The sequence below is a fragment of the Myodes glareolus genome, chromosome 5, assembly GCF_982192425.1.
Source record: "Myodes glareolus chromosome 5, mMyoGla1.1, whole genome shotgun sequence".
NCBI classification, from domain to species: Eukaryota; Metazoa; Chordata; class Mammalia; order Rodentia; family Cricetidae; genus Myodes; species Myodes glareolus.
In genome coordinates, this window is record NC_142030.1 from 24,761,249 (window position 1) to 24,784,515 (window position 23,267).

A 23,267-nucleotide genomic window follows, 5' to 3' on the forward strand; every position below is an offset into this window, starting at 1 on the left:
TAGCTAAGCACTAGCTAAAGGAATAAGGTTTGTGCTTCTCTGGTCTCTTTCCCCATTCTCAAAACCATGAAACAGTGAAAAGCAAAATAAACGCATAGGTCCCAAAGATAGAAGCCCCATTGAGAATTGGCAGACCCTACTTTAGAGAAGAAATGTTTCCATGTTTAGACACTGTACTTTGGGTTTCTTTGTAACAATAGGTCTATATACAATTAATACGTAAGTATCTGACTTTCATTCTTTCAGTTGCTGCATGGACACAAGATGACTAATCTGTCTTTAACTTTCTGTTTATTTTTTTTTAAAGCAGGAGAAAGGAAACATCAGGGAAGAAAACACAATGTATACGTGAGTCAAGCAAAACTTTCCAACAACTTCTTGACAGTTATGCGGGAAGTTTTCATTGACCAGACCTGTAGGCGTGGTCACAGCCAGCTCGAAGGGAGTACTTGTATTTCTTTTATGCATGTCACTGTCCTAAACAAAAATCAGGGGTATATTTGAAAGGAAGATAGTGATGATGGATTTCAGGCAGACGAACAAGCAGGTAGGTCGCACTGGGCTTGCAATAACAGACAATTTAAAAATAAGACAGCAAGCAGGCCAGGTGTGGTGGTGCACACCTTTAGTCCCAGGACTCAGGAGGGCAAAGCAGGTGGAACTTTGTGAATTCGAGGCCGTCCTGGTCTACAGCGTGAGACCCAGGACAGCCAGGGTTGCACAGTGAAACCTTGTCTCGAGGACTAAAAAAAAAAAAAAAAAAGCTGTACAGATGGTTCAGTGACTAAGAGTATGTTCTGTTCTTCCTGAGAATAGGGGTTCAGTTCCCATCACCCAAACAAGGCAGCTCACAAACACCTGTATCTCCAGCACCAGAGATGATATCTTCTGCTTTCTCGCACACATGTGGCAATAAACACACAAACTTATAAATCCAAATGTAATAAATCTTCATAAATAAAATAAATAAAACCAAAAAAAATGACGTAAGTGTTGCTGGGTACTGGACCCACGGTCTTCCTTGTGTATGCTAGGCAAACACTCAACTACTGCACTACACTCCCAGGACAAATAATTAAGTTTAATATCTCACAGTCTTTTTTTTTTTTTTTTTTTTTTTTGCGAAACAAATTATAGCTTTTTCCCCATGGAGGCCCCGCCCCTCCTAGGCCCGCCTCCATCAGCCTCCAGGATTGGCTTTTCACCAACTTCCGGTAGTTGGGCCTGAGCGCATTCTCGCTTCCGGTGTCATGGCGGCCTGAGGTCCTGGAGTCGGTACGGGCTCTGCGAGCCCCTCCCTGCAGAGCGGCGGGTCCGGGCGGGGATGTGACGGCGGGAGCGGCGGGCCTGCCTGGCGCGTCGTGTCGGCTCGCGTGTCCTCGCCCCAGCCCGCACCATGGCGGGGTCCGGCTGCGCCTGGGGCGCCGAGCCGCCTCGCTTCCTGGAGGCCTTCGGGCGGCTGTGGCAGGTACAGAGCCGCCTGGGCAGCGGCTCGTCGGCCTCGGTGTATCGGGTGCGCTGCTGCGGCAACCCAGGCTCGCCCCCCGGAGCCCTCAAGCAGTTCCTGCCTCCGGGAACCACCGGGGCTGCGGCGTCGGCCGCGGAGTATGGTTTCCGCAAAGAGAGGGCAGCGCTGGAGCAGTTGCAGGGTCACAGGAACATCGGTAATTGTGGCCGTCTCCCGTCTCTTGCCCAGGTCCCGCTCCCAGCATACCTGTCCTCAGCGCCGCCCTCGCCCCTTCGACCCTTGGTCCTTTTAGGTGGGAGGAGAGAATTGAGCCTCCCTGGTTATCGCCCGGTGCAGGTCCCTTTTCCATCCGCCTTTCCTTTGCAGCGCTCTGAGGTATGGTGGAGGTGATTATCACATAGCAGTGCTTGGTAAAGTCCTGTCTGCTTCGGTTTTCAGCCTATACTTAGTAGCATAGAGAAATGCCTTCTGCAGCGAAAGGCATTCCTTTGCTAGGTTGTCATGTCTTGAGTGGAAATCTTTGCATCTTTTCCTTCCAATAGAAAATGGAAAATATTCTAGGGCTGTGGCATCCAGTGACATCAGTGACAGCTAATGACATACTAGCAACTCAAATGCTACATATTTAGTGTGGATTTGGCAGAGGGGATATATTATTACCTAGAAGTTATGGAAGAGTGAAATTTAGGAGCTCTGCATTTGCTCCAGTAAGACTTTCGTGACTCAGATATTCAGAATGTAAGCTTGTATTGGTTCTACGTCGTGGTATACGGAATCCGTGTATAAATTGAAGACCTTTTTATAATACTTCTTTGTTGGCAGAAGAATTTTCTGATACTAGTGTTTTTCTTTTGTTAAGCTTGCTAAGTGGAATATCACCATAACCTTGATGTTTGTCAGGGAAAATTTTTGCAAGCCTCCGTACTTGTTGATTCCCTGAGAGATTACATTAAAATGTTATCTGCAATGTCTTGATTTATTTATTTACTATTTAAGATATGAATCAACCAACTTGTTTTTAAGGGTTACTTAATGTTACGATTTTTACTTTAAATAATTTTTTCCTGACATCTTAAGTGCATATTCACCTACTACTGCCATATACAATATTTTATTTTATTTAAATAACCCCACTGTCCAAAGAGTTTACTCATTGGAAAATAGTGGAAGTTTCTTGCTGATCAAAGTTATCCTTGTCTGGGAGCAAGAGGTAGAGTAGCTCAGCTGTTCTTGGAGAGGACTTGAGTTCAGTTCCCAATGTTGCTGGAGATTTGGGGGCATACTGCCTCAGTGGTCAAATGACACTGGGGAAATGCTGGAGGACAATTTCATTGGGGGAAGGCAAGCTGAAATCTCAGCAGCTGCTCTGAGGAGAAGAAAATGAAAATAAAAGAAGAAGCCATGTTGCCAGTGGCGAGCCAATGTGGAGGCCAGCGGTGTTTGGTAGGGAGATGGGGTGGTCACACAACCACAAGGCCTGGAGGTCCCTTTGAGAAAGTGATTGAGAAAAGCATGGTTTTGTTTGTTTGTTTGTTTGCTTGTTTGCTTTTGAAGAGATTGAGCCAGGGGCAGGAATTCTGGGGAAATAAATATCTCATGAAAGGACTAATATACCTTCTACCTCTTTAGCATGGTTAGGGCTAGGCCCTTCGGTCATCAACCCACCAACTGGATTAGCTCTTAAGAAGGTAAATAAAGTCTACCTAGAGGGAAATTCCTTTTTTTACTATAATAGTAGCTCTCACAGCAGTCTCACATGCATGTGTGTGTGTGTGCACACACATAAAAATTAGGTTTTATATAGAAGAGTTAACTACTTTGGTAGTGAGTTACTATGAATTTGGTGTTTAAAGTACTGTAATTTGTTTTCTTTTTGTAGTGACTTTATATGGAGTCTTTACCATACACTTACCTCCAAATGTGCCATCACGCTGTCTGTTGCTTGAACTCCTGGATGTCAGTGTTTCGGAATTGCTTTTATATTCCAGTCACCAGGGTTGCTCCATGTGGATGATACAGCATTGTGCCAGAGATGTTCTGGAGGCCCTTGCTTTCCTTCACCACGAGGGCTATGTCCACGCAGACCTCAAACCACGAAACATTCTGTGGAGTGCAGAGAACGAGTGCTTTAAGCTTATTGACTTTGGACTTAGCTTCAAAGAAGGCAATCAGGTAAGATTCTTTTCTTCTCCATTGTGGTTTGAACTCTGATGATCCAAGCCAAATGTTTTTAATAACAGTGACAGGTTAGAGACTAAAGGGACACTTGCAAAGCAGCATGGTGCTTCTAAGAGAAAAATTAAAAGAACTTCAGTGATGATTTGTGAAACAAGGACATAAATTTGGGTCAGGTAGAAGGAGTTATTAAGTCTCCTGAAAGCTCAGAAATTAATAAGCATGCATAGCCCACATTGAAAGCTTTTCGGTCTGTCAGCATTTGTTGAGTTGCCGGGTTGCTGTTCCTGTTTCTTTGCTGTTGGGACTCTTATCCATGACTGATGGCAGATATGACAATTCAGGCAAATCCCCCTTTCTCTATGATTTATCAGGGCTTTGCAGAGGGTCTTTATCATAATAGGTAAGAAACTGTCTTTAAAAAAAAAAAACTTCTTTTTGAGCAACTGTGTGGAATGCGTGCAGCTTTTCTGTGCTAACCTCCCTTAAAAGGAGCTGAAGAATTGTGGTAGATGAGGACTAAAGCTTATGGTGTTGGTTTTGTCGGTCACTACGGTGCCTTTGAAGACTGTGATATAGAAGGATGGGAAGTGAGAGCCTTCTTATGGCTGCAGTGTGTCTTTGTCTTCATAGGATGTAAAGTATATTCAGACAGACGGGTATCGAGCTCCAGAAGCAGAACTGCAAAATTGCTTGGCCCAGGCTGGCCTGCAGAGTGATACAGAATGTACCTCAGCTGTTGATCTGTGGAGTCTCGGAATCATTTTACTGGAAATGTTCTCAGGAATGAAACTGAAACATACAGTCAGATCTCAGGAATGGAAGGTAAACTGCACGAGGGTTTTGCTTTGGGGTCTTCATCAGTTTAGGAATTTGCTTTATGATGTTTTCTTTGTTTTTGGTCAGAGAATCTGATCGCCTCCTGTCCTTCGTGTTCTCTATACTTCAGTGCCTCTACTTATCCCTGCAGCTTCGAATACACTGACCTTGCAGCCTCACAGCTGTTCGTCTAGTCCTGGGGTACAGTGAGCATTTGCTGAAGTGTTAGGATGCATTTTCCCAAACTGGCAAAAGAAATTCCTTGTTACTTGATCATGGTGGCACACGCCCTTTGTCCCAGTACTGGGGAGGCAGAGACAGGTGGATCTCTGTGAGTTAGAGGCTAGCCTGGTCTACAGAGCTAGTTCTAGGACAGCTAGGGCTCTAAACCTTGTCTTGAACACCCCTCCACCCCCAAAAAAGAAATTTCCTTTGTTGATCAAGTTAGTTATCTTAGCTTCAGAAGTATTTCTAGCAAAATTATAGGTAATAATTTAAATAATAATCTTTTATATTGATTTTTACAGTTAAAAGGTACTTTGTAGCACAATCTTGTTAACTTTTCTGAACAGTCCTATTGGCTGCTAGAGTTGTATAATATAGCTGGTTCCAGGTCATGTGCTAGGTTCTCTTATTAAAAGTGTTCCTTAGCTCCATAGTACTTTGTATTTATTACTGTTCCATAGACTGTTACACATTCTGCACTGTCTAGTTAGCTTATGTGACTGTGGTATAGTGATTACTGCTTTTGTTTTTTCTGCGGGAGATGGTTTTAAATTCCAAACCTCAGACACTGAAATAAACTTTTTACTTTTTTTTTTTTTTTGGTTTTTTTAAGACAGGGTTTCTCTGTAGCTTTTGGAGCCTGTCCTGGAACTAGCTCTTGCAGAACAGGCTAGCCTCAAACTCACAAAGATCCACCTGCCTCTGCCTCCTGGGTGCTGGGATTAAAGGTGTGTGCCACCACCGCCGGCTGAAATGAACTTTTTGTATGTCTCTAAATTAGGAATTCATCCTAATTAGTTTTCCAGATGTATTGTGATGTTTTATTATGATGAAGTTCTCAATATCTCTATATATAATACTTTGACATTATCGTTGAATCTAGTTTTAAGTAATAAGTATTTGAAATTAAATATTATAGTAATAAATGTCTAGCTGCCGGGCACTGGTAGTCATACCTTTAATCCTAGGAGGCAGAGGCAAATGGTTTTTTGAGTTCATGGCCAACCTGGTCTACAGAGCAGGTTCCAGGACAGTCAAGGCTACACAGAGAAATGCTGTTTTGAAAAACCATAAACAAAGAAACATCTAACGAATAGTAGATAGCCATTATAATATAGTTTCATTTGTGCTAAACCCTAGTCACTGATTTCTGGTTTAGTGATTCTTGGAAGAAATACACTCTCTAGTGGGATTACCTTAAATTTATTATTGGCCCAAAAAATGCTGTGTATGGGCATAAAACCAATGTTATTTTCTTTCTATTACTATTTCTAAATAGCTAACAAGCTAAGTGTTCTTTAATGTCTATCTGAATATGGGTCAGTCATTTAAATTAGCTTAAACTGTGTTCAGGCCCTTTGAACTGTTTCTAGTTGTCCCAGAGCACATCAGAAATAAGTCACTCAAATCTGTGTGAAATTTGGAGGCATAACATATACTAATGGAATCTCAAATATGTGTCTCTCTAGGTATAGTGTCATCTGTTTACTGCCTTCTGCAGAGGCAAAATTGCCAAGCTTGTGTGAGCATAGATTCAGAAGTTCAACTATATATCACTTTCACCTCTTACTAAGTTATGTGGGTTCATTAAACCTCTTACTTTGCTGTAATGTAAGAAGACTATGGATGTAATGTCTTATAAGAGTACTAAAACTAAAAAAGAAATGTTGCGTAGTTTTTCAGCATAGTGTGTGGTCCGTGGTAAGTAACCAGTAGATCCTAGTTATTGTGGTTGTCTGCTATTTGTTATTTACACAGTTATTCTGAGTTAGTATAGTACTTGCTGCATATTGTTAGTTACATTTTTATAACTAGTAGAAATACTTATTTTGGATCACAGTTTCAGAGGTATTGGTCCATGCTGTCAGGAAGAGTGTAGCAATGTGGCAGGGCACTTTGCATCCTGGTGGCTAGGAAGCTGAGAGGGGGCATTCTAGTGCTTGGTGGCTGTCTCCCTTTTCCCTTAATTCTGTACTCAAGCCCGTATGATAGTGCCACCTACATGCTGTGTAGGTCTTCTCCCTTCAGTTAATCTCTGGACATACACTATCAGGTGTACCCAAGAAGTATACCTTGCCAGTGTCTTCAGTGATTCTAAATTGACAGTGAAGATTAACATCATAGTACTCAAGGAGCAAGTGCTATCTGTCTGTCATCTACAAATGGAATGTGGGAAAGGCAGCATTCTCATGCTTCCTTCTTTTCTCAGTGACAGTTTATTTCACCTGAATACTAGCAAAGACTCATCATTAGGCTCTATGACCCACCTATTACATTCATTCATAAAATTTCATCTCTGTGTGATTTCTTGAGTTTTGAAGATGTTCATAGTGCCAGGTATTATATTAATTAGTGCCTCTAGAAATTCACCATAATGCAGTTTCCTCCATTAAGATGATAAGTAAGTCCTTGGAAGAGGTGTCGTGTGTTGCTCATGGAATAGTGCCACATGGCTACTGCTCAGTAAATGCGAGCTGAGCTGAATAACCTAAGGAAGACTTTTATCCCTCTTTTAGGCAAACAGTTCTGCTATTATTGATCATATATTTGCCAGTAAAGCAGTGGTGAATGCCGCAATTCCAGCCTATCACCTCAGAGACCTTATCAAAAGGTATGTTAGACGCAGTGTAACTTGCTTTGCAGACTTTACCAGTTAAAGTGTTTTTTTTTCCTTTTTAAATTTATATTAGTGTTACTGATTTGCCTACCAGTGTAGATGTTAACTCCCTTAGAGATAGGAATTTTACCCAGATGAGATGGCGCAGGCCTTTAATCCCTGCATTCCAGGACAGTAGCAGGAACTCTGTGAGTTCAAGGCCAGCCTGGTCTACAAAGAGAGTTCCAGGCCAGCCAGAGCTACGTAGTGAGACCTTGTCTCAAACAAAGCAGAGCAATTAAGATAGCCTTTCTAGTTATATAAGTGTCATTCTTCTGCTGTTTTTACGTAATGTTCAAGGAAAGCTGACATGATGATGCATGTCTGTAATCCCCATGTTTGGGAGGTGGAGGCAGGAGAGCTGTAGTTTGAGGCTGCCTTAGCTACACGTGAGACATTGTCTCATAGCCACAAACAAGAGGGGGAAAGGTGTGTTTTTTCCCTATCCTGCAATCTGACTCTTCCTTGTTTTTGTTCTAATAAATTTTACTTTCCTTCTGTCTGTCTTCCTGTCTTCCCCCATTTTAATCATTTGGATTCTTTTCCCAATATTTTTTTTTCTCACTGCGGTTTTCCATGACAGTGTCTTGGCTGCTTATTTTAGGAAGTCTTAGTTTCTGGATTACTCTAGCTCTTAGGATTTCCCAGAGACTCGTTTATATTTACCTGGTGTAAGTGCAGTAGTCCCTTGTAGTTTCATCTGCTTTTTTAAAATTTGCTTGCTGCACTTCCCAGTGATATCTGTTTGGCTTGTTGTTTTGTTCTCCTGCCTTATTTTCTTTTGTTTATTATCTGTACACATGTTTATTCTCTACTTTCTTATAAATGAATGCCTATACTGTGAGAATATTACTACTATTAATAGTCTGTTTCTGGTATTATTACCTGTAAATTTTTACATAAGATTGTTTTAAGATTAGGAGAATTTGGCAAGATTCGATTACCCTACCACTATCTTCTGGTTTTTGTTTTTGCTTTTTGTTTGCCTGTTTTTTTTATTGTGCTATCATAAACATTTGTCTAGCTCCTGCCCCACTGTGCTATAGCATGTGCATCACTTTGCTGTTTCATTTTTTAGTCAGAAACATTAAATCATAGCATGATACTATGTCAGAAATGTCTCATGGTTTTTTGCACTGTTAGTCAAGTGACCTTTCTATTCTCCATGGAGGAATGATTCAGTAATCCACGAGAATAAAGGAGGTGCTGAGAGGAACACTGAGTTTGTTTTGTTTTTGTTTTTGTTTTGTTTTTCTGATAGTTTTACCTTCAGAAGATCTGGCAGTAATCATAATGACATTGTTATGTTTCAGCATGCTTCATGATGACCCAAGCAGAAGGATTCCTGCTGAGATGGCATTGTGCAGCCCATTCTTTAGCATTCCTTTTGGTAAGTTGTATCTGTCATTATGTCCCCTCCCTGGTCTTTTGGCAATTATCTGTATATATTCTCAGGTTCCTTATTTGATCAGTTCCTCAGTTTATTACATTTAACCATACTGTCATGAACCTTTACAGCCCCTCATATTGAAGATCTGGTGATGCTTCCAACTCCAGTGCTCAGACTCCTCAATGTGCTGGATGATGATTATCTTAAAAATGAAGATGAATATGAAGGTTAGTGCTTCCCAAATTATACTGTAGTGTTTCTTACACACACAGTATGACCAATGTCTGTATAATATGAATTTTATTCATAAGATTCCTCTGTTTTTTTCTAAACACAAAATTTAAACAGGCCAATGAACTCTGTGATGTCTAAAATATTTATGCTTTTTAGATTCATAAAGTCATTTGGACTCTGACATTTTATTTTACCAAATTAATATTTACCCATAAAATTGTCTCTGATCTATGTTTTCTGTCCCTCCTCTGTGCTGTCATTTCTGTTTTCTCTCTCTTTCTCTCTCTCTCTCTCTCTCTCTCTTTCTCTCTCTCTGTGCCTTTTAACAGCCTTTTCATTCAGACACATGGAATTATTTCTTGTTTTTAATGCAAGAGAAACACATACAAATGACAACAGAGAAAGGTGCTCAGCCTAGCTTAAGTGATCAGTGAGGTTACAGCTGAGCTCAATGATGAGTCACCTAAAAGGTGAGTGGTAGGAAGAAGTAACATCAAGTAGAAAGTGTGCCATGTTCAGGGAGCAGCAGCTTGGCATAACTTACTTGTTGGAAAAGAGTTAAAATTTCAACAGTAGCCAGTGTGCACATACCTAACAGGCTTGTTGACTGATTAAGAACTGGATTGTAGCACACTTGGAAGAATGCATAGTAGGCACCCAATAAACATTTATGGTAGAAAGGAGTGAGTTTACGTCAGTTCAAACCAGATTGCTATGTCTTTGTTGCTGGGCACAGAAACAGCAAAAACTATAGGGAATAGGAAAACAAATTTTTGATTACGCTACTTAAAAGAGTTTATGTTAGACCCTTAGGAAAGACAATCTGATAATTGTAACAACATTGCAAGTTTATGTCAGCTTTGACCTAGCAATGGTATTTCTAGAATATCAACTGCAAGAAATAATGAAGTGAAATGAATTGTAAATAGTATTGTTTACAGTATCAAGAAGTTTTGAAATAGTTAAGTAGTCATCAGTTGGGAGACATTGGGTAATTTCTTGAATATAGTAAACTGTCCAAAAGTACATAGTCATAAAACCAAATGAGAATATTTCACTTAATAACATGGAAAACTGTCCAGAGAGGTGGATCAGCAGTCACATGGCCGCTCACAGTGGTCTTACAACTCCAGTTCCAGAGGAGCCAATGCCCTCTTTCCTCAGGGAGCTCTGCGGTCACGTGTTGCACATGTATATATGCAGTTAAAACACTTAAATAAACTAATTAAGTAATGAGTTAAAATAAATACACCTAATTTTTAAAATCTAGAAAACTACAAAGATATACTTAAGAAATAACTAAAGTTGAAATTGTTGCTTAAACTACACAAAATTTGCTTGTGTACACTGATAACACTCTGGCAGATACAGTGGTAACTTCATGGTGCTGGTTGACTTTAAGAGGAAAAACAGAATGACAGTTGGGAATTTTAAAACATTAAATATAGACTATTAAGTTGTTAATGCTCTGACTTTATATATTTTAAGCTTTTTTCCCTAAGGTAAGGAAAATAGCTTCGCTACTTAGCTATGTGTCAGTGCATCCTCACGTAGTAACCGGCCTGCTGTTATGTGGTTCTCTCACCAGATATTGTAGAAGATGTCAAAGAGGAGTGTCAGAAATATGGACCAGTGGTTTCTCTGCTTGTTCCAAAGGAAAATCCTGGCAGAGGACAAGTAAGCCATTTTTTATAATTGCAGAATTATCTGGAAATTATTAAAATTTTGTGTTAGATGGATCTGTGGGAAGGTGTATAGAATTTTTTTTGGTATAGATTACAATTACTTTCTTAGGCTTTTTAACTCATCTAGAAATTTTACAGTATATTTGATTTTTGTAGTCACTTAAACTCTGTTTTTTAAAAATGTACTTTTGAGCCATTGTAGACAGTGACATAAGCTGAATTGTGTATTCATTTCGATTAGGTTTAATTAGAGAGCTAATTGGTTCAATTTTGTTCATATTAAGTACACTTGAAAAACCAGTTGGATTAGGTTCTGACTGCAATAAAAATGATTAGTGATCATTTAAAGAAAAATAGCATTTCTGGGTAGAGACTCATGCCTGAGCGGTGTCTCAGTTTGACCAGCCTATGATGGTCCATACATCCTCAGTCAGTTGTCTGGGTGAAAACTATGATCACATCGTTTTTATTAGAAAGTCTTTCTCTAATAAATCACATGGAAAGAAAAGGATAAGAACATACAAATGCTTTGTTTATGTTATTTTTACTTTTGGAGAAACAGAATATTACTCTAATACATTTCAGGTTTCTATTCTACTCGCTATTCATGTTCAAGGCATATCACTTTGAGGGATCTGCCCTATAGAGTGTAGGCTGTGCAGCAGCAGCCCTTGCCTCTGCACAGTGGTTGCCCTTCTTTTTTTTTTTTTTTTTTTTTTTTTTTTTTTTTTTTTTTAGTAAATTTTATTAGATTATAAAAGTTTCCATTTCCGCCCCCCCTCCCAACACCCTCCCACTCCCCCCACTCCCCCCCTCCTTCCCCTCCGTCCCCCAGGGCAGTCAGGGTTTCCTGCCCTGTGGGAAGCTCCAGCTCCCTCCCCCTCCCTCCAGGTCCAGGAAGGCGAGCGTCCAAACAGACTGGATCCCCAAAATCCAGCATATGCAGAGGAAACAGGTCCCAGTGTCATAGTCAATGGCTTTTCAGAAAGACCCCGGGCCAGCCACAGTCAGAGAATCCGGCCAAATTCCAAGAATCTGGCTAGATCACGTCCTCGTTCAGTCCCAGTCCGGCTGGCCCTGGTAAACTCTCATCAGATCCGTTCCCTTGCCTCTGCACAGTGGTTGCCCTTCTTATCCTGACCGTCTCTCACTGGAGATGTTCATTTGAAGTGGTGCCATCACTTGATTACATAACTCTACCAAATCCTCCTGTTCAGCATCCTGAGTGCTAGATTTACAGGCACATGCCACCATGCTGCTGATTGAAGATATTATCTTATAGCTCATTGGCCATTTGGAAATGCTTTTATTTCAGTTAATGACATATTTTAGAGATGAGGTCTCTGAATAGCTGACAAGTATCATTTTATCTAACTTTTTATTTTCATTTGTGTGTGTGTGTGTGTGTGTGTATGCGTGCGTGCGTGCGCGCGTGTGCGCGTGTGTTTATACATTTGGAGGCCTAAGGCATGTTGGGAATCCTTTCCCATTTCTTTTCCTCTTTATTGTGGCAGGGTCTCTCAGTTAAACCCAGAGCTTGCGAATATGGCTAGTCTTGTTGGACTGGCTTATTCCAGGAATTTCGTGGCTCTCTGCCTTCTGAGGATGAGATTAAGACAAAGCAGCATGGCTACCTGTCATTTTACATGGGTTCTTAGGAAACAAACTCCAGCATTTACTGTTGAAGGGCAAGCAATTTGACCAGTGAGACATTATGGCTTGTTTTATTATTGGTTAATCTTTGCTTTGTCTTCAAGAGCAGTGCATACTTTAGATATAGTTATATTGAAGGAGCAAAATTAGTACCACCTCTCCTCTTTCCAGTATATATAAACTTAGAAAACTCTATCAGGAATCCAAATTCTTTCGGTATAAATTTATACATCAGCCGTGTGGTGGTGGTGCATGCCTTTAATCCCAGCACTAAGGAGGCAGAGGCAGGAGGATCTTTGTGAATTTGAGGCCAACCTGGTCTACAAGAGCTAGTTCCAGAACAGGCACCAAAGCTACAGAGAAACTCTAAAAAATACAAATATATAAATATATATATATATACACACACACACACACAAGCATACATATATACATACATACACATCATGCTTAACAGAATGCTCGCATGAGATGGAATGACTAGGTCACCTAGGAATATTCCATAAAAAATTGGGTATTAGGGGCTGAAGATATGGCACAGAGGGGAAAGGACTTGTTGTCCAAGCATGAAGACCCATTTACATCACTAATACCAATGTAAAAAGCCAGTTGTGTTGTCGTGTACCTACAATTCCAGCACTGAGGAACCAGAGACAGGAGAATCCCTGGGGCTTTTTGGTCATCCATTCTAGCTAGACAGTGAGAAATAAGTCATTTAAAAATAAAAATAAAAAAGGTGGAAAAATGATTGAGGAAGACACCTGTCCCCAGCCTCTGGCATGCACCTGCACCCATGTGCACACACACACAAAGACAAAACAGACACACACGCGTATACACATGCATGCATATGGAACTCTATTAGAAATTTTTTTTTATACTTCATGGAAGCGAACTTGGCTTTTTATTTTATTTATTTATTTTTTAATGAGAAAAGGGTTCCTGTGCAGGGAGAGGTGAAAACTGGCAATGTGCCTGAATTTGTGAATTTGTAGGTGAATTGGTTTGAAAACAGAGAAGAACGTGTATAGACGAGTTAGGCATGGTGGCACATGCCTATCATCCCAGCATTTGAGAAGCAGAGGCAGAAGCAGAAAAACGAGTTGAAGGGTTTCTTGCTACATAAAATATGTTTAGGCCAGCTTGGTGACTTGGGACCCTGTCTGAAACTAACTGGAAGGTGAGGATCCATTTTCACATTGCTTTCAAAAGTCTCTGAATTTCTTTTTTGTTTGCTTGCTTGCTTTCCTTCTTTCTTTATCTTTTCCTTCTTTTCTTCCTTCCCTTCCCTCCTTCCTCCCCTCCCCTCCCCTCCCCTCCCCTCCCCTCCCCTCTCCTCCCTTTCTTCCGTTTCCCCTTCTTCCCTTCTTTCTTTCCTTCTTTCCTTCCTTTTTCCCTACCTTCTTCCCTCCTTTCTTTCCCTCCCTCCCTCCCTTCCTTCCTTCCTTTCTTTTCGAGACAGGATTTCTTTTTAGCCCTGGAACCTGTCCTAGAACTCCCTCTGTAAACCAAGCTGACCTTAAACTCACAGAGATCCGCCTACCTCTGCCTCCAGAGTGCTGGGATTAAAGGTGTGCGCCACCATCTCCAGGAGGTAATTCTTGACATAATGAGTAAGTGACAGAGAGCAGAGAGGCAGTTCTTGAATCTAATTCATTTTCTGATGTGTGGGATAACTGAGAACAAGTCGTTCCAAATCATTCCCATTCCCTGCCCTTTTGCTTTAGGGCAGCAAAGAGAATGTCCATGGTTCCTTGTTCCAGTCTCTATTTTGGGGAAGAATTCAGATGCTCCAGGAAAGGAAATCACTGGTTTTGGACTTCTTTATTATAGTTTCGGTCTGTAGTTGGTACAAATATCTTGACAGGCATAGTTGCTAGTAGCTTTGTTCAGGTATTTTCCCATCACGTACTTCTGCGAGTGTAGCTTTCTTTATTGTGGTGTTAGTTTCTCTCCAGGCTCTACATCCTTACCTGGCTCTGTCGTCTACTACTCCTTACTCCTGTGAGTTTCACTAAAACTCGTATGCTTTTTCACCTAACTTGTCTTTGATAGCTCTTAAGACTTTGATGAATTGAGCTGAGTTCTAAGGAAGTGTTTTAACCTACTATAAAGTGTGCTCAGTGGATTATCAGCATTGCCTTCAGAGCTTGTTAAGAAATGTGACGAAGCAGACACAGGCAGGTAGGATGACTTGGGGTAGAGGTTTTTGTGGGTAGGCTAGATGGCCCAAGTTCTTTTGCAGAATCCTATAAGGTGGCAGGAGAGAACTGACTCCTGAGAGTTATCCTCTGACTTACACACAGACACACACACACACACACAGAGAATTAATTTCTAAAAAAATTACAGACCCTGAAGCTGTACTTTGAACTGATAGAAGCAAATCTGTATTTTAACAAAATCCCCAAGTGATACACAGTCATGTCATTTAATAATAGGAAATAGTATGAGAAATGTATTTCTGTGATTTTGTTGTGCAAACTGATACACAGCACACTTATGCTTGCGTGATAGAGCCTACAAAACTAGACTGCATGTTGTAGTCTGTTGTTGCTGACCTACAAACCTGGGATATTACTGTCTTGAATACTGTAGGCAGCTGTGATACACAGGTAAACCCTGGTGTCAATGCCAGAAAGGTACAGTAAATGCCAGGCAATATGAATTTCCAACTGAGTTATGACCTTAGAGGACCAGTGTCTCACATGGTCTTTAATTAATGTTTTTATATGTCATGTAACTGGGTACCATTAAAGTACTGGTCTAAATCTAAAGTCACTGCTGGGAAATGATGCTGTCTTCTCTAACCTCCCTGCAGGTCTTTGTTGAGTACGCAAACGCTGGTGATTCCAAAGCTGCTCAGAAATTGCTGACTGGGAGGATGTTTGACGGAAAGTTTGTTGTGGCTACATTCTACCCGCTGAGTGCCTACAAGAGGGGATACCTGTATCAAACCTTGCTTTAATTAGTAACCTAAGGACTATTTCCTGTTTCTCCTCTTCCATTTCTTGGATTATTATATTCCACAGCTGAATGCAGGAGCACCCCTTTACCCATTTTAAAGGGTACCTTGTACATTTATTTAATCCTACTAATGTGCAGCCATTGCCCAAACAGTGACTGCCTTGCAAACATTGGCACTGAGTAGGACAAGACCTCTCAGCTATACATTGAGGGGGTTAGAGCACCCATGTGGGCACCCTTAACTTGTGCAGTAGGGCAGGTGCTGCTCTTTAGTATGTAACCTAAAAAGATGTCATTTCATGTGATGATGAAGCAATGATGAGTAATTTGTCATAGTGAATATTATTAACAGATTTGTTAGGGTTGGTGACATCACAGGTTGTTTGTTTGTATTGTCAGGTGTATCTCATTGCTGTTCTAGCTGGCACTGGATGCTCTAATGTTAAGTCATTGTCAAGCAGCAGTTACCTCCCGTGTTCCTAACAATGAGTTGTGAGTTTTTCTAAGGGAACTGTAGAACTTAATATTCCTCTGAAGAAACTGCAGTGAGCCTGTCAACATTTTTAAAATTACTATTAAGGCTTTTACAATAGAAAGCTGATGCTTGATCTTGCACAATTTTTATGTCTAGTGTGTGTGCTTGAGTGGGTGTGCAGGTGTGAAAGAATAGAGAAATTGGAGTCAGTGTACTTTATAGTGTGAGTCTTGTGAGCTAATGCAGTCTATAACCATTTCTTCCTGCCTGTTTCACACTTGTGAGACTTGACATACAGGTTTCTCGAAAGTTGGTCTGACTGATAGAATGTAAATGACAAAAAGTGCAGAACAAACTGGAGTCTAGACCAGGGTTACACTGAAACTCTTCCGAGTGACTGGAACAAAGAAGGTTTTGTACATGTAAATTATACCATTCTTTGGTCTACTTTAGACCCAAGATTAACTCATCTGTTTGTACTGAACCTCTTGTGATAATTGTAAAAATTTCTTCAGATGTAATTTTTTTTTTCTGCTGTAATGGGAAATTGAGGTGGATCAGAAAAAAGTTTGTTGTACAGTGAAGGGAAAAGAGAAAAGTGCAAAGAAGGTATCATGGATCCTTTCCTCCTCTGTGTCCTCCCTGCTGCCCTGCCACATTCATCCCTTGTCCCCTTTGCCTCTGTCTGCAGCTGGAGGGCTTTTGACTGTAAGGGAGTAAAGAAAGGTTGGGGTATTATGAGGTGGAAGTAGAAAGGAATCAAAACTCAGTTCCTAGAAGCTCTGTAGTGATCTAATGTGTCCTTGATTAGAGGCGCCTGTTGTCGTGAGTTTGTGGGCACAGACGGACTGTGACTTGAGGATTGTGGGCGTGGGTTCTTCTTCTCTAGTGGATTGCCTTGAAAGCTGTAAACTAGTAAAGCACTGATAGTACAGGGCAACCACAGACTGGACACCAGTTTGGAATTTTCCCTGTCTCCTTACCTGAATGAAAGTTTTATTTATTTATTTTTCCTTAGGAAAGAGCATGTTTCTTTCCCTGACAGCAGCCTGCTTATATAGTCTTCTCTTGTCCGAACCATATAAGCTCCTGAAAGCTCCATTACAATTTGCATTTTAAAGGATGAGTTATTTTACCCTGTTGAAAAATACACTGTCCAACATTTGTTAGTAAAATCAAATTATTCAGAGCTCCCTCTTCTGACGTTAAATTTGTTTTAAGGGGATTACGTCAAGGTCTTACATCATGGTCCCCGATATGTTCCTTAGATAGAAGGCTCTTTCAGGATTGATTGGATGGTTTTCAAGTCAGAATTAGAGAGCATGGAATCAGTACTGTGAAGCCCTACGCTTTCCTAGAGCATAACTATTTACATCAGGGACTGCTTCTGTGGTCACAGGGTACAGGTGAATTCTTTGGAAAAACAAGTATGGTTGACATATGTTCCCTGTCTCATAAAAAAGATCCTTGCAAATAAACTGCAGATAAGCTTCCAAGCTCTGTCGGGTAGATGCTGCTCACATTTCTGCACTCAGCCTGCTGTGATCCTTGTCAGTGCAAATGTAGTCATAAATGTGTGTTGTGTTTGACCCTGTAGACTTATTGCAGACGATGCTAACTTGATTTTAAGGGAACTAAGGAAGTAAATGGTGGACCCAAGTAAATGTATTGAATTAAATATTCTATATTGAAGCCACAAAGTTGAAAACAAAAGCTACCCTACTATGATTTAAACCATTGTTTGCTAGTTCTTAGCCCATTTACCAAAGAGGACAGCTGCATAGTCTCCCTCCTCTGATACCATGAGGACTTTCTTAAATAGGACCAAGTGTTATAAAAGATGCAATTTTTCCAATAAATATATGCACAGAAATCTTAATTCTTTGAAGTTATTAAAAATCTGGAATTCTTTTACTGGGCAAGGTAAAGAGGCAAGGATTCATATTAGCACCTTTCTCTGGGGGCAACTTTTATCTCAGGTAGTTTTTCTTTCCCTATTTTAGTATTTGTGCTTCCTCCCCTCTTGCCTTCCCACTTCCTTCCTTATTCTTCCATGGTACTACTCTACTGGGGCACATTGTTCCAGATAAGGCAGAGGAAGTGATTGCCTCCTGGGGAATTTTGCATTTTTTAGAAGTATTTGGAGGAAGTGGCAAGTAGCCGTGATAAAACTTTAATACTATATTTAGAAGAGAATAGTAGTGTTGGGCACCTCAGTAAGGGGTTTATTAGCACTGGATACCCTCCTTCCTTTGTGGCCATTGGCATAGCATCTATCTTTGGGAAATCTCTCTGCTGTCTCCTGAGCTAAGTTTACGGCTGCTTTTAGAATCATATGACTAATGTAGGTTTACTCATCTGCCTCTGTTTTCATTGAGAGAAGCACGGCCTTCTGTTTCATCTGTAGCTGCTAAAGAGTGTTGAGATATGTTAACCTGCCACCAACCGTGCTGCCTCACAGAGAAAAGTGCAGAAGAATTGCAGGTGTCTTATTACACTGGACTTTCCCTTAAGTATGGGCTTCAGCGTTTGCGTAACTTTAAAGGCAGATTAGACTGTTCATCAGAAGCTGTTTCATGGCTCTTTTGAATTTGTTGATCAAAGGCAGGTGGCTGACAGTTTGTCGACATTTTTGGTAGTCCTCACTCTGACTTCTTAGGCCTATTGTACGTAGCATTGTATTTTTCAGCAGTTTTTGAAAATGAACATCATTGTACCCGATGGTAATTAGAACAGCATAGTGGGTGAGGGAATCAGCCAGGGAGACACTTGTAGCCATGTGGTCTACCTAAACTCTCACTCAAAGGGTACGGGCTGACTTTTTTTTTCAGATTAGGGTACAGGTAGGATCACATTGTGACTTTCCATCTGTTGGATGTGTAGCTGGCTCATATGAGCAAGTGCCTTGTGTTTCCTGATGAATATTAAACCTCATCTGGGCAAAAGCTCCAGGTGACGACTACACTGTCGCCTTTTCTTGGAATAACTTGGATTGAGTCATGTGAGTCCAGAATTTCCTTGGCTTTCTTTAAAAGTATGTATGTGTAAAACTCTTCCTACTTGATGTACCTCAGTGTTGCATGTTGATGGAAAAGCCAATTATCCAGCACATCTAATGCTGGGATCACGTTCCATTTGTTAGGGTTCTCTCCTCAAATCTTATTGCTCTAGCTCTCTCTCTATTTCTTGTAAATTGTGGTCACATACAGACCAGTCCCTGGTCACTGCTAGCTCAAAAGAAATCCTGTTTCTTGAGGTGCTCAGCTTTCGCCTTTCTTTTGAGTAGGGGTCTGTAGTCTTTCCACCTGGTGTCCTAACTTCCTCAAAGAACACCCTGATCTTGAGTCTTTGTCATGTGGAGCTCATCTCGGTGTTTAGATTTTAGATTCTTAATCAAGGAGAAGCTTGGATATTTTAGTTTTTAGAGTGCCCCCCCCCCCATTTGTAATGAATTTTGGTCCTTTCTTCACCTGATACCACAGGATGGATCGTGATTTTTGTCCTCCCCAAGATGGTGTTCACTATGTCTAAAGTTGTCTGATGACTGATGCTTCATACCATGACCAGCAGCTGGCAGGTACTAGATATTTAAGAAGGTAAACAATTTAGACTATTTTTGCTATGACTTTATAGAAGAAATGAGCTGTCAAAGAAATACATATATGCCAGGGAGCATTTAGGATACACAGCTTTTTGGAGACAGGGTTTCACAGTGTAGCCTAGACTGGCCTCCAGCTCAGGATCTTCCTGTCTCAGCCTCCCAAGTGCTGCTTATCACAGTGTGCACCATCATGCCCAACTCTTGTAGGAAACTTTATAGATGGTCATTAAGGGAATTTTTCAGGATATAAGACAAACACAAAAGTTTACACAAATTTGTTTATCCTGATAAACTATTGATTATCTGTAGCTCAGCACTTTCCCTGTTTCTTGTGCTGCTTATGGGAATAATTGCTTTAAATTTGCTGTATTTGTGCCTTTCAGAGAGTCATAACCAAGACAGCTGTGTTTGTTGACACCATTCTAAATGCTGGCATTCCTGGGAACCTCACTAAACAATTGCCTGAGTATTAAACTAGATAGCTGTCACAACAGTGTGAAGAGAAATTGGTGGCTCTTTTGAAGATGGTGTGTGTTTTGTGAACTCAGTTCCTAGTGTTTTAATGAAAAGACAACAAGACATGTTCTTACTTGCCTGAGTGACCATTAATCTCTGTTGTGCAAAAGACAGCTTTATTCTACTTCTCTGTATAATGAAAGCAAGTTACATTCTGAGAAGAAAACTGGAATTGTTTGCTTTTTTGTTTGTTTCTTACTGAGCAACTTGTGTAGACAGGCTACCACCACCTGCAGCCACTATTATAAGTGAGTATACCTCTAGTAATTCTTCAAGATCCTCCATTGGAGGACTGGAGAGATGGCTGGGGTTAAGAGCTCTGACTGCTCTTCTAGAGGACCTGGGTTCAATTCCCAGCATCCACATGGTAGCTCACAACTGTCTAACTCCAGTTCCAGGGAATCCAACACCCTCACCCAGATATACTTGCAGGCAAAAACAACAGTGCACATAAAATAAAAATAAATAAAATCCTCAGTTGGAATCACTTTCCTTTTCTCTGTCAGCTCCTCTCAGTTACTTGAATTACCTTTACTGTGTTATTTTATTAGGTGGGTCACCAGAAGAGAATGATTAATATGGATAGAGAAAAGAAGAAAGTGACTCCCTTACTGGTGTTAGTAATCTTCCGCATATAGTTCACAATCTAAAAATCTATATTATCACCTGTAGCATGAAAACATTGCCTTTCGGACACATTCCTCATCCTTGTTCCCCAGCAGATTGTTGTCAGGGTTTATGAGGCCAGATTAAATATCCATATTCAGTTTGTCCTAATTTTGTAAAGTATTTGAATTCCAGCCCTGTGCATTTGTGCTTTATTACTATTCTTGCAAATTGAGACTCAGAAGGAAACTGAGGATCAGCCGTCTGTGTCTTCCTTTTGCACAGGGGGTGGGTGACATTAGTATGCACTAACTGCAGAGTTACAGCACCTTGTGAAAAGTGTAAGTACTGTTTATTATTATGTTAAAAACCTTAATCTTCATGTCTGTGATTAGCAGAATATAAAACTGTCACATCTTTTCCATCAGAATTTATTTTTAATTCTTCGTTATTTTTTTTTTTGAAAAACTTTAAAATACTTTAACATTCCTTAATCTTCTTTAAGTAGTTTCATATCTGGGGTAGAAGGCTTTTTTTCCCCTCCTAAAAAGGGCTCTATCTTTTCCATCTTTTTTGTCACTCCTAGGAATTCCTTTATTATCAATACCTTTTCATGGTTTCTGAACTCGAGACTATGTTGGCACTGGAGTGATTGGTTCTATGAAAACCTACTACTGCTTTTCCTTGCAAACAGGGCATCGAAGGTCTGGTTAAAAACACGTGAAAGATCACCTAAACCAAAGCCAGTTCTAAGGAGTGTTGGCTCCTGCTGGGTGACCTTCACCTCAGAGGACAGGAGCTTGACAATGTTTAGTGAGGAGCTGTCTCTGACATTCTACCCCATGTTCCAGTAGCGTGTTGGTCTTGGCACTTCTTGATGCCGTGATTCTGTTTTTCATGATGTTTTACTGCTTGTGAATGGTTGGGCTTTTGTTGTTGTTTGTTTGAACTAAGTGGGACTATAAATGTAGATAGATGTGTTTTAGTACCAAGATGTTCTTTTTTCAAATCCCTAAATTTCTGATTTCCATACCACTCTCTCAGACGTCTGTTTTCTTGCTGATAGCAGAGGACTTTATCTCCACCTCCCTATAACGTGTGAGCACTGTGTTTCAGCGAGCTGCATTGCAGACTTCTGCTGAAAACTCCTCTGTAAACACAATTGCCTTGTTCAGTTTTGTTGTGAACTGACTCACCATGCGATGCACTGTTGATAGCTTCCCGATGTGTGGTGGATAAGAGTGATAAAAATAAAGCTTACGAAAAAAAGTAAATGCTCTTTTGTTTCTTTTTCTTTTTAATAAGATAGCATTTTATGTAGTTCAGCTGGTAGTGTAGGAGGGTCTTCTTTCTATGTGTTGCTTTCATTGGTTGAATAAAGAAAACTGCCTTGGCCTTTTGATAGGGCAAAACTTAGACAGGAAAAAGAGAACTGGATGCTGGGAGGAAGGAGGCAGAGATAGAGCCACCCGCCATGAAGCTGCCAGGTCAGACATGCTGAATCTTTTCTGGTAAGCCACGAGCTCGTGGTGACATACAGATTATTAGAAATGGGTTGAATCAAGATGTGGGAGTTAGCCAAGAAGACGCTAGAGCTAATGGGCCAGGCAGTGTTTAAATGAAACAATTTGTGTGTTGTTATTTCGGGGTATAAGCTAGCCAGGCGGTGGGAATGCAGCCCACTCCTCTTTACAACAAGCTGGCCTTCAAGTCACTGTGTAGCTGAGGCTGGTCTTGAACTCCTGATCCTTCTGCCTCTACCTCAAGTCCTGGGATTACAGGTGAGTGTCATTGTGCTAATTTTATTTCAGAGGTTTCTGACAGTAATTTTTCCCAGCATGCATGAGACCCTAGGTTTAATTCATTAAAATTTCCCCAGATCTGGACAGATTGTTCAGTGGTTAGAATTTGCTGCTCCCTAGAGGATCCAGATTTGGCTCCCATAATTGTTTATAACTCCATAACTGCAGTTCCAGGGTGTGTGCTGCTCCCTCCTGGCTTCTCTAAGCAGCAGAAACATACATACACACCACATATATGTATGTATATGCATACATACGCATAGGCACACATACACACATATGATAAAGTAAATACTTTCCCTGGAAATCATATGATGGAGGGAGAGCTGACACTCCACAGGCTGCTCTTTTATGCACATATATGTACAGGCATGTGCACACATGCAACTGAAGGGTGTGGTCGACTGGTAGTTAGAATTAACCAGACCAGCTCAAAAACAACTAATATAATTTAATAAACGGAGAAACTCATACGACCAGGGAGAGAGAGAGAGAGAGAGAGCGCGAGCACGCACCTGGATTCCTAGGTCTTTTTTCCCTGGCCCCAGGCAGCCACACCCTAGCCAGATGTGATTGACTTAGCTTCCCCATCATGCAACTAAATAAATGCACGCACACACGCGTTCCCTTGAGTTGGAGTACAGGCAGCTGTGAGCTACTTGTGGGTGTGGGGAACTGAAATTGGATCCTCTGCAAGAGCTGCAAGTACACTTAATCGCCAAACCATCTCTGCAACCCTTTTGCATTTAACAAGCCTGGCCGTACTATTTCTTGATTTTAAATACATTGCTTTTAGCTGGCGTGGTAGTGCATACCTTTAATCCCAGCACTCGGGAGGCAGAGGCTATTGGATCTCTGAATTTGAGGCCAGCCTGGTCTACAGAGCAAGTTTCAGGACAGCCAGACTACTACACAGAGAAACCCTGTGTTGGGAAACAAACATTGTTTTTGCCCAGTTGCCTTCTAGTTAGTGATTTAATCCTCTTACATTGTTA

General features: G+C 40.8%; 1 protein-coding gene across 2 annotated transcripts; it reads left to right on the forward strand.

Moving 5' to 3' along the window:
* Positions 1 to 1,256: 1,256 nt before the first annotated feature.
* Uhmk1 (U2AF homology motif kinase 1) lies at positions 1,257 to 21,744 on the forward strand. 2 transcript variants are annotated; one of them, XR_007235526.3, is made up of 9 exons: positions 1,257 to 1,664; positions 3,348 to 3,640; positions 4,277 to 4,468; positions 7,204 to 7,298; positions 8,657 to 8,733; positions 8,862 to 8,960; positions 10,556 to 10,644; positions 14,361 to 14,489; positions 15,127 to 15,262. XR_007235526.3 is itself a non-coding variant. In XM_048452841.3 (8 exons), exons 1-8 carry the CDS (start codon positions 1,397 to 1,399, stop codon positions 15,271 to 15,273), a joined length of 1,260 nt encoding a protein of 419 aa, XP_048308798.1. In that variant the 5' UTR covers positions 1,263 to 1,396; the 3' UTR covers positions 15,274 to 21,744. The 2 variants fall into 2 exon arrangements, 1 of the variants encoding a protein (XP_048308798.1); XM_048452841.3 differs by lacking the exon at positions 14,361 to 14,489 and having other exon boundaries at positions 1,263 to 1,664; positions 15,127 to 21,744.
* The last annotated feature ends 1,523 nt before the right edge of the window (positions 21,745 to 23,267 follow it).